This window comes from Leptidea sinapis, chromosome Z, assembly GCF_905404315.1.
Source record: "Leptidea sinapis chromosome Z, ilLepSina1.1, whole genome shotgun sequence".
Classification (NCBI taxonomy): Eukaryota; Metazoa; Arthropoda; class Insecta; order Lepidoptera; family Pieridae; genus Leptidea; species Leptidea sinapis.
Window position 1 is genome coordinate 32,582,948 of NC_066312.1, and position 12,296 is coordinate 32,595,243.

General features: G+C 33.2%; 1 protein-coding gene across 5 annotated transcripts in view; it reads left to right on the forward strand.

Annotated features, from left to right (window-relative positions):
• The window catches only part of LOC126978781 (cytochrome P450 9e2-like), a 44,347-nt gene extending 37,421 nt beyond the window's left edge, over positions 1 to 6,926 (forward strand). For 4 of the 5 annotated variants that reach the window (XM_050827851.1, XM_050827850.1, XM_050827848.1 and 1 more), the window contains exons 6-11: positions 864 to 999; positions 2,409 to 2,507; positions 3,114 to 3,335; positions 3,810 to 3,910; positions 4,118 to 4,286; positions 5,715 to 6,926. In XM_050827851.1, the coding sequence (XP_050683808.1) occupies positions 864 to 999; positions 2,409 to 2,507; positions 3,114 to 3,335; positions 3,810 to 3,910; positions 4,118 to 4,286; positions 5,715 to 5,881 (894 nt within the window). In that variant the 3' untranslated portion in view covers positions 5,882 to 6,926. The remainder of the gene's footprint in view (positions 1 to 863; positions 1,000 to 2,408; positions 2,508 to 3,113; positions 3,336 to 3,809; positions 3,911 to 4,117; positions 4,287 to 5,714) is intronic. The other variant, XM_050827849.1, reaches the window with a different exon arrangement.
• The last annotated feature ends 5,370 nt before the right edge of the window (positions 6,927 to 12,296 follow it).

Below are 12,296 nucleotides of genomic sequence, written 5' to 3' on the forward strand. Positions count from 1 at the left end.
GAAACTTGTTGTCATAAATATATGTTTGCAAAATTTGGGTATGGAACAAGATACTCAATATATACTTGATGTTTTATGTATAAGTACACTACTTTAATCTACAGCTGCATGTCCAGTTAGTCCACAGTGCGGTTTTCAAGAGACTTTCTTCCAGGTACTACCAAAGCTGTGGAATAATCTTCTATGTGCTGTATTTTCGGGACGATACGCCATGGGTATCTTCAAAAAAAAGCGTGTACATTTTCCTTAAAGGCCGGCAACGCTCAGGTGTGATTCCTCTGGTGTTGCAAGAGAATTTGGGCCGCCGCGGCGGTCACTTAACACCAGGTGACCCGTGCGCTCGTTAAGTCCTCCTTTTCCATGAAAAAAAGGTTTAAAAAAATGCACGGAGAGGGGCCGACAGCCTTGACGGGGAAAATAGAGGGTAAAAAACCTAGAGGCGGTAGTTCTAAACAGTGGTTGGGTCTAATTTCCGAAAAACCTAAAGATAACCTCCATAAGCGACGCAATCCACCAGGGGAGGGAGTGAAACCGATTGAGACAGCTCGTGCCCTATATAATACCTACTATATGTAGTGTAATGTGTATTTAGTGTGTGTGTAGATGTCTTTTCATTGAAAGTATCCTATCGTAGTTCTGAAATCCTTATAGTATTTAATTATTTTGATTTCTACCGCTGAATTTCATCATAACACCACAAGCCACAATCTCAATTTATGTTCTCCTCATCTTCTGTTTACAAGGTGCTTTCGTCCACGTACAAAACTACCACTATTACAGTGGTATATTGTATATAGCTTTATGTCTCTTCTAAGACCGCAGCCTTCTTAAACACCGTAGATTATTGGCATTTGTTTTTACAGAGACTGAAGCTGACATTATTTTCGAAAGACACTACAAATTTCTTCATTAGCCTGGTATTGGATACGATGAAGAACCGAGAAGAAAACAATATCATCCGTCCTGATATGATACATCTCCTCATGGAAGCTAAGAAAGGTACTTTATGTAAATTCAAGCAAAACATTGTATTGATAGTCATGTAACATTTTTTTATAATTTTTGTGTAAAATGAACTTAGTTTAAATTTACAAGTATTTGCCAACATTTCAAAAGCAACAAACGCTTGAAATAATTTTATTCGCTTATTCAATATAAGAAATATTGATGAGCACGAGAAGAACTTGTCATTCCAACAAAATTTTTCGCCAGTTCTTCTTTATTGAAGCTGCAAGCCTTGTTGGCGGTAATAATTCGAAGTTGGAAATACTTAAATACTTAAAATTTTGAGATGAAAAATATAAAATGATTGAGTATTCTGCATCACTTGAATTTGGTTCCGGAATTCAAATGATTTTGCAATGAAATATGCAAATTCGTGAACTTTGTCTGAGAACATGAATAGTTTTACCTGATTAAAATATTTATTATTCAAACAAAACAAATCTTATAACAATATATACAATACTACGACTACATAAAATTAAAACTTTCATTACGTGGAATCGTACCAAGAATACTGGCAGCATTACCGCGTTGGATAGCAAGGCTGATCCGTTGACCGAAATAGCTGCCAGCGCTTGGGTTTCCAGTAGCCTTATTGAGGCGCGAAGATAGTATTTACCTGATTGTTTTCTATATATGACAGGTATAATAAAATTAGTTAACCTGTGATAACATAAAATGCATTATCGTTCATATTTACATTATTAAAGCAGAAACTTCAAGTAGTACTTATCTGACTACTACAATATTATCAATAATCAATATTAAATAACACAACACTACAAGTACTGCGCAGTTACTAAACATGACGATTTGTTTATGCTGATTTTGTATGATAATTGTTTCTGTACGACTAATGATTTGTTTAATTTCCTTCTTCTATATATCGCAGTCGCTTAATCATATTATCCATCGATTATTCTAAGAACAAATACTTTTATTAAACACTAGCTGACCCAGCAAACGTGGTATTGCCATATAAAGTAATAATAAAAAAATCAATAATTACAATTTTTGTGGTATAAAATGATGACAACCGAGTTTATTATCAAATATTAAATCGTACATAAAATCTACCAAGTATAGGCAGTTAAAATTAATTTTGTTTTTTACCTTCAGAGAAAGTTAGTAAGATATTCTTATAAGTTATTCGTTTAAAACTATTTGTTAATTTCTGAACGACGGGGGACAGATCAAAGGAAAAACAAATTTGTTGTTTTTATTTAATTCCGAATATTTTCATATTTATTTACTTCTTTATTTTATTTCCTTCCACAAATAATTCAAGGCCAAAATTAGCCAAATCGGTCCAGCCGTTCTCGAGTTTTAGCGAGACTAACGAACAGCAATTCATTTTTATATATATAGATGTATCAATATTTTTTTTGTTTTTTACCTTTAAGGGCAATTGAACCATGATGAAAAGACAAAAGACAAGGTTGGTGATACTGGGTTCGCGACCGTTGAAGAATCTGCAGTTGGAAAGAAAACTTCACAAAGAGGTTATAATCATGTTATTACGTAATATCTAGGTTTTTTCATGTTATAACGTAATATTTCAAAAAGCAAATACAATGGTTATTAAAATTAAAGACATATGGGACGCTACGTATAAAGGTACTGTAATGAGCTGTTAGTCGAAAATCTATGTTCAATAAATATCACAGATCCAGAGGTAAAAATCATGTTAATGCTTACAAGATATTAAAATGGTCACGTTTATGAATCTAAAATTTGTATATGTTTAGTAATATATGTATTTTGTTTAGTAAAATATAGTTCATATTTTTTTTGTTTTTAAATGCCGGATAGATTATAGGTACCACAATGCGCCTATTCCTGCCGTGAAGCAGTGGTGTGTAAACGTTACTGTGTTTTGGTCTGAAGGGCGCCGCTGCTAGTGAAATGAATAGGCAAATGAGACTTAACATCTTATATCTCAAGGTGACGAGCGTAATTATAGTGCCGCTCAGAATTTTTGGTCTTTCCAAGAATCCGAAGCTGCACTGCATACTAATGGGCAAGGCGTTTCAATTACCATTAGCTGAATGTCCTGCTCGTCTCGTCCCGTATTTTCCTAAAAAAAATTAATAAGAAAATGTTTTCAGAATGGTCTGACACAGATTTGATCGCCCAGGCTGTGCTGTTTTTCATTGCTGGGTTCGAAACCATCTCAGTCGGCATGTCATTCGCTCTTCATGAGTTAGCATTGCACCCAGAAGTTCAAGAAAGACTAGCGCAGGAGATAAAAGACACGCACGAGAGGAGTAAAGGAAAGTTAGACTTTAATCTGATACAGAACATGCAGTATATGGATATGGTTGTGTCGGGTAAATTATATCTATTGACTTCGTTTAATTATTAATTAATAATATTATGTATAACGTATGTATACAAAACCTTCTTCGTAAGGGGTTGTTTATTGTCTTAGGATGAGATACTTGAACTAACATTAGCAATAACAAAGATGTCAAAGTAACGGTTAGGGAAAAATGTTTGTCAAACAGCTATTGTTAATGTTTAATGGCTATCAAAAGTTTCAAATAAATGTTCGAGCCAAGGAATACGATTGTGCAACACATTTCGCAGTCTATGTTAAACTCAACGTTACTGTTAACGTTAAATTTGACTTAGACCTTAACTATAACAGCAAAAATCATGCAACCCAGCCTTACTATTTGGACAGAAATAAAATCGTCCCTAAAACGAATATTACATTTTATCATTGGCTGAAAATACTGAAATGATCGCGCTGAATATGTCGTATATTAATTTCATTATTCATATTATGTGTGTCGTTTCAGAGGTTTTGAGATTGTGGCCCCCAGGCATATCGCTTGACCGGTTATGCTGTAAAGATTACAATATGGGAAAACCAAACAAATATGAAAATAGAGATTTTATTGTAAGTAATTTTGAGTATAATAATATAATATAATTGTGCAAATAGATATTAAGTTTAATAGAGGGATCCGCTGTACAAACAGCTGGTTACATTAAACGCTTTCAAGCGAGAATTAAAATATGTATTTCAGAATTCTCATACTTCTTCTTTGGTGATATCAACTAATTTTTGTGTGATCTAAATTATTATTTTATGTTTATAAAACAGCTTCGTAAGGGAGACCTGGTCGCGATTCCAGTGTTTTCTATCCATCGCGACGCAAAATACTTCCCTGATCCTGAAAAATTTGACCCAGAGCGTTTCTCCGATGAAAATAAACATTTGATCAAATCAATGACCTATATGCCGTTTGGTGTTGGACCTAGAAATTGTATTGGTAAGTGTAATATACAATATTATATTGAATCTCGTTAATGTATAATATTAAAGGTTTGCAAGGTGCTGTTCAGATGTTAAGATTACTCTTTTGAGGGCGTAATGCACCTCATTCTACACCTGCAGCCTGTTGAGTGGGAAATTAAAATCTCTATAGCACGGTGCAGTCTTGCAGAAAAAGTGCAAAATTTTCAGCTGTTTATTGTATTTTTAACCGACTTCCGAAAGGAGGAGGTTATCAATTCGATCGGTATTTTTTTATGTATGTACACCGATTACTCTGTGATTTCTGATCCGATTTACGTAATTCTTCTTTGTTTTGATGAAAAAGGGATGCCATTTGGTCCAATTTTACATAGTTTGGCCCAGTAGTTTTCATTTTATGAACATTTATATGAAAATTTTCGTCTACCTGGATGACATAATTATTGTTTTCTGTGGACGACTTTGTTTGGAGTTTTCATTCAAGTTGATTATATATTATTATTAACTGACACTAAAATGTTAAAAATAAAAAGTTTATTTATTCTGTGAACATTGTCAATTACCAAATTAGATCGGATTCCTTTGTATTGTCCATCTTTTGTGTAAAAAGTATTCTTGCAGTATGTCAATTATTATAGATAATTATTTTCCGTCTCACTAAGATTTCATCTTAAAATGTTGTGAAATATCTTAGAATACATAGATAGATTTAGACTCAAGCTTAGTTTCCGTCATGTTTGCAAAAGTTGCATATGGATGGAAGCGAGAGGTGGGTGCTTGTAACTTCCTCTCAACGTGTGTAAAAAAGGAATTTTGCTTGTCGTTACACCGAGAACTTAAAGATTAGGTCCTCAACAACGCGTATGTTGTCTATGGTATTTCTCTATCTACTGGAAATCGTCGGCGCTATAAGTTGCCATAACCAAACTACAAGAAAAGAAATAATTGCGGCGCGTCCAATGTTTTACAATCGTAGACAGTGCGCGTAGTGTTTAAATTCTCTTTGGACAGTGCATGCCTGGAATAGCTAGTTTAAACTGACACCGCAAGTTTGCAACCAGATATTAAAATTATACCTTCTTATTACAAGTATATCATTAAATACTTCCGGAAGTTGCATATAGTCTATGTAAATGGTCTAAGCGGAGACCACAAGGTTTTTATTGCGATTTTTAAATATAATTACGAACTCCGAGATGCAGCTTGCACTTATAGGTCATTCGTTGAACTTACATCTATTTCTATAATTGAATGGCAACAATTAGTCTTCCTTTAAAAAGTATTTTTTATTGGTGTTTACCAAATTTCTATTGTATAAATGGAATCAATCAACAGCAGCAATATGCGAATCCCAATAGCTGTATTTCCAAATCGTTTCAGAAATCTTTGTTTTATACGACAGCTAAATAATGATCCACGAATATAATGTTTGTTTTATTTTTAGGTTCAAGATTTGCTCTCCTTGAACTCAAGATGCTTATCTACCAGATTATTCTTCACATGGAAGTGTCGCCATGCGAGAAGACCTGCATCCCATCAAAACTGTCCGTAGAATCTGTCAACCTCAGGCTTGTTGGCGATCATTGGTTGAACTTCAAAATACGTCAGTAAAATTAGACGTTTAATAAGATAATATTGTCTTAAATTTATTTCGAAATTTAAAATATTAATTAAGATTATGTTATACCTTAGATTATATATAATATATTAGATTATTTATACTTCTAGATAGAGCCTCTTACTGTAAGGCACCGATTGACAGCTACGTTTTACACTCGCGATACGACAGTCACATTGTTTTAGTATGCAGGCTTTGATGAAATAGAGGCTAATAGTTTGCCACTACTTTTCGTTTGACGTATTCACAGCTGTGACAGTCTTGACGTATACATCATTTAAGATAAATAGTAAAATAAACTATAGGCAAATTAGCCAAATAAATCATCTCGATTATCTGTTAGATGTACATCTTATGTGTAAGTAAGTAAAAGTTCTAATTAAATATAGAAAATGCCATGAATCTATTAGATTCTGTAAATAGATTTTATCTACACTTATGCTTTAAAACCTCTATTAAAGATTCTAAAACAGTTAGCTTAGTGTTTTATTGTTGCCAACATTAAAACACTCAATGTCCTAATTACCATTACATCAACCAAACGAGTGTTGTAATGAAATTCAGTACAAAATTACAACACTCGTTTGGATGATGTAATGATTACTAGGACTGGCTTTTTTAATGGTAGCAGTAAGCTAACTGTTTCAGAATCTTTTATAGAGGATTCATATTATGGGTGTAGATAAAGACTTGTTAATTAGGCCTTGTCTTGATAATTAGGTATTAAAACACTCATGGGATACTATTATCAACCCACATTCGTGTTTTAACACCCCTTGTTACACAACAGTTGCATAAATAACTATTAAGAGATCTACAAAGTAAGATTTTAATTTGAGAATTGATATAAAAGATTAATAAAGGACTAAATAACATGTACTACTGAATTTACTGATTTTTTCGTCAGTTTAGATTTGAAATTATTTATATGAATTTGGTGGTGATGGATTTGAGAAAGTAGTCATAATTGTTACCTATTATTAAATTATATTGTAATGTTGTATTCATTTTTTATAGAATTAAAATTTCATAACATGAGTTATTTATTTTTTAATACAGCAATCCTTTGATGCCTTCTTGAGATAGCAGTACGAAGATTAATATTAATATCAAAGAGGATGTAAATACTACGTAATATAATTTAGTAAGAAACGTGCAGTTATTGGTCATAAGCTTGAAATAGTAGTAAACAGCATGGCGATTGGCGACGAAGTATAATTCGCCTGAAAAAAAAAACGAACAGTTGCTTAAAACGTAGTGGATTTCGGCTATCTCCGTTTTTTTCATGATGATAGCCGTCATCTGTCAATCTATCAATGACTGCACGTTACATACAATCGAGTGAATTGATTTTTCTTACATAGTTTCGATAGGCTGCTAATATGTTTATCTTAGAGGCAAATAATCAAATATAAGAATAGTAAACTTTTACCATTTCAAATTCAAAACGAGAAAAGATCTTACAAATGAATGTTTGTGATAAATAGTTGTTAGATAACTGGATATGGTCTTTAATAAACATCTTTTTAATAGAGGCATAACTGACAGCTCATCGTGCAGAGCCTTCATTGTGGTTGAAAATACCGCCTGCGCATGTACTTCTGCATTTTCCAGGTGTAGCGACTTACCGGCCCCAACATCTTGGCACCCCACACACACTACCCGAAGTCCTTAGGAAGGAGAGTAGGTTGCTAAGGTTTGTGGAATATTTGGGGTGGCAGGAATAACAAATATATTACCACACACGCTCAATAATTATACCAATAACTATACGACACCATACTATAACATACCATAGTTGATGGATTTGGAGTAACCGCTTAAATTAAACACGTAAATAATAATTCTAGTAGCCAGTAGGTAGGCGGTTTTAATGTCATTCTATTTACCATGATCCAAACCATAGACTTAATATATACTAGCGTATAGATGTCTTGATAGCCTGAAAATGCGTGGCCAATTATGAATTGTCAATATGTGCGTTAACTAGTAGTTTAATACTAAAGCTAATGGCAAACGTGACTGTCCCACTGACCTGTATAAATACCAATGGACAGGCTGTTCCATATGTTTGACAGCAAATTTTTTGTGCCTATTTGAAGCGCCACTCGCGTACGTCCGAAGAACTAATTGTGACGTATAATACAAATGGCTGCGAGGGAATGTATAATACTCTGAAGGATTTTTGCATTTTGCATTAATTTCTTTCATTTTCCGTGTTATTTATACTTCAGGAATCAACGTAATAAAGTATACAGTTTCCCACGATGTATCGATGTTAACTGAGGTTGTCATCACTAGTTTTAGTACCGCAGACTCTCGCTACATGGCCAACAGCGCCAAAACGGCGAATATCAAACAAGCACAAAAGCACTTTGTCACCCGCTAGTCCAGTGGTACATAGTAGAGGTAAGGCTTCCAATCCCGCGGCCTGTTTTCAATCTCGGCATTTGCGGGACTACGAATTTTCAATCCCGCGGGATCTCGGTATTTGCGGGATCCCGCATATTGAAAATATGCACATTTTAAAACAATGAATTCATCAACTCCACAGTTATTTACGTACATATTACTATTAAAATGAGATCAATCAAGTTATACTGTTTTTTTAATTATAAAAACAATAACAAATTCTGAATGAAAAACAAAACAAAACAAATCGTTTTCAAAAAATACACAACTCAAAATTACAAAATCAACCAAAAAACAGCCACATTTTAAACTGATAAATTATTACTTGATTATTAAGTTCTTCAGCTTTTAATATTAACTGAAAATGTTTGCCAAGGAAATACAACATTTTCAAACTGTCGTCTGCCAAACTACTGCGTATTTTACTCTATTACCTGACCAGAAAATGCCCTTTCTGCTTCCACACTTGTGGGCGGTATTCCTTTTAAGGGTGTGTACGTGAATGAAAGATTCTTTCACGTACACACCCTTAAATTTTTATTCTATTCTAAAAGGATGTATCAATAAACATCACGAAAATACGAAGCAGTTAATAACTTGAGTTTTTAAGAATAATAATTCACGCAGATTATCCTGCATCGCATACACGTTTTTTTTCAGTCCCGCAGATCCCGCACCTCGCGGGATTGGAAAATGGTGCGGGATCCCATTGGAAGCCCTAGTAGAGGTCAGCGTGACTGTCTGCTAACGACTTGTCAATCAAAAACGGCTACAGTAACAATCGAATCACTACCAAGTGGGAGGCTCCTTTGCACCGGAGGCCGGCTAGATTATGGGTACCACAACGGCGCTTATTTCTGCCGTCAAGCAGTAATGTGAAAGCATTACTGTGTTACTGTGTTTCGGCCTGAAATTGTGAAATTACTGGGCAAATGAGCCTTACCATCTAATGTCTCAATGTGACGAGCGCAATTTTAGTGCCGCTCAGAATTTTTGGGTTTTTCCATAATTTCGAGCGGCACTGCATTGTAATGGGCAGGGCGTTTCGATTACCAACAGCTAAACGTCCTGCTCGACTCCTCCCTTATTTTCTTAAAAAAAAAAACAAACTATTCATATTCGAGAAGTTTTAAAATTTTCTTTCAACAGTTTTTTAATTGGGGTCATAATTGAATCATCATGCTTAATGTTTTATAAATATTTATTAATATATACACGTATAAATGTAAGAATTTGCGGTTAAACGCCAGCAACACTTGATCATCATTTATCTTCATTACCGGATAGTTCCCATGTTAATATCAAATTCTTGTAATTGTCATCAATCTAACGCAGTTGCAAAATTTCAGAGTGATCAATAAGCGATGTTCATATGGTGCTAAATATCACTTCAATATTCACAAGTGGGGAACACTTTCAAGCTATAGCATATCTATTTTCATAAACTAAATATTCTTACATTACCGTGCACATATATATTCGAAATATGTAAGTGTTGTAAGAAAACACCCAAATCTATACAGTAAAATCATAAACGTGCCCCGGCACAACACACCTCGCTATAAAAATAATCTTATGCAAACTAACTCTAAATTAGCATTACACAGTTCCGGTCCCTACCCAATGTCAGTTAAAATTTATAATAAGTTACCAGAACACTTAAAAGCCGAAACCTATATTAAATTAAATTCATAAGCTCTTTGAAAAAGTTACTTTTGGAAAAATGTTACTATTCTATTAATAAATACCTAGAGGAAAAATATATTTGAATGTCTGCCCCTCTGTCGTTCATTGCCTTATTGCCTTATTACGAGGTGCATGTGATAATTATTTAGTACAACAATTTTGTTTAGTAACTAAGTTGCATGTAACGCAATTTAATTAAATAAATAAATAAATTGTATATGTCGGTATATTATATTATGTGTATACCCCTAAGGGTTGACCTTTTCATATTATCCTTTAAGAATTACTAGGCCTGTAGAAATCAACACGATTACCGGCTAAAACCGCAAATCATGATGTAGTTCCAGTATGTTTAAGTGGTCCATTAAATACAAAAAAAAATGAAGGTTCTGTCCCTAATTTAGTCCTCCTCTTTAGACTTCGTAACACTACCAAACAGAGAAAGAGGAATTCAAACTAATAGTCTTATGCATTTCAAGCTTTTGGAGTTATTTGATTAGATAGTAACTTAGATAAAACTAGCTGTTACACGTGACTTTGTCCGCGAACACACATCGTAATATGATAATGTTAAGTGTCTAAGGAATAAAACTTGATTGATTTGAGTCTTGTTATTGAAATCTATGGAGTATATTATGATCAAAAATGTAATCTTTAATTAGATAAGTAGGTAATGATATTAATCTTTTCAGTTATATATTTACTTTTACATCGTGCCAATATATAAATTCAATTTATTAGAACAACTCTTGCATAAAGTTGTTATTTATTTTATTAAAAGTTTAACATTTAAGTAAAACTGAAATTTCGAATAGAAGCTTGCTTTTAAATTTTTAATGACACATATTTCTATTTTAGTTAAGCTTCAACTTTGCGTTATTCTGCAGATTCAGATCTTTTACAGGTCGGCTTACTTTACGCCATTTTAGTGTCAACGCAACCTGGAAATATTTGAAACTTTTAAATGAACAAAATTCTTTGCAATAGCGCTTTTTCTTTAATGTGTTAGTTTAGGTAAAGATCGATTTTTTGAATTATTTACAGCGATTGAAAGAAAGCATGAATGAATTTTCGTACGTATTTCAACGTTGCAAAGTCAAATCATTTTAATCCCTTGAGGATTTCCACGTTTGAGTATTTTTATTTTATTATTTATCACTCTTAGAGTATTAAAATTACCATCTTTGTAACTTTCTTATATTTCAAGAAATACAAAAATACTACCGCCATTACTAACATGGTTATTGCTATCTTTTAAACTAGATTCATCCAGGAGGTCATCTTGAATTCCAAAAATAATACCAAATATGTCATCTACTGTCCCCATCACCAAATTATGTTGTAACACTATGTATATTCAAATATACATAGTGTTACAACATAATTTTCTGCGGTGGATTCCTGGATTTCACAAATAATTACATATTCGCTGTAAATGTATTTTATTGAATTTTGTTCCCTCTTATATATATATAAAAAAAACTTTATTTAATAGTCACAGACTACTAAGGTTGACAGGAATCGAAATTTAATTTAAATAGTTTAGCACTATCTAATAAGACTGGCAACGTATAATTTGACCTATGGTTTTGGGAATATCTTTGGACATCAATGACGTTCTATATATGTAGACAAATACCGTCGTATAAAAACAATTATTATCGGCTGATATATCTATGTACTGCATTGCTGCAATATTTTTTGTTGTGTATAACCATTTATTAAATTCAGGTTACGTTGTTACGTTTGGTGAACTTAGAACCCAACTCGAACAGTGAAAGTTGACACACGACTAAGAAGAAAAGAGTGCTTTACATTGTCAAACATCAATGGAGGTGCGTTATATAACTCGTTATTTTTACGAAAACACCTAAGCAAACATTTAATTTGTAATTCAAAAAACTATATTTATTTATAATACTATTATTTAATAAGTACAAAAAAAGCTTAATGGTTTATAATTTGACGCTGTAAACCGGAATTTTAAAATGTTTTTTTTGGTATTTTCTACGCAAAAAATCCGCAAAAATCATATCACAGACAAATTTATTTTGTTCATTCTTCTTAAGGGATCCAAACGCGATTCAGTAAAAGGTACTTCATGGTACGAATTTTAGCGATTCAGTTTAGGTACCTAAAACGAACTGCATCGGAATCGCATCGCTTATTAAAAGTTGATGGTAGGCCCTCTGTTCTGTGTGCGAATCAATCTGCGAATTATACCTTATAATATTGTGTGTATACAACATCATTGATCGGCAGTCATTAACTCTTCATTAATGTCATTAATATTCATGAAGGCCACGAACA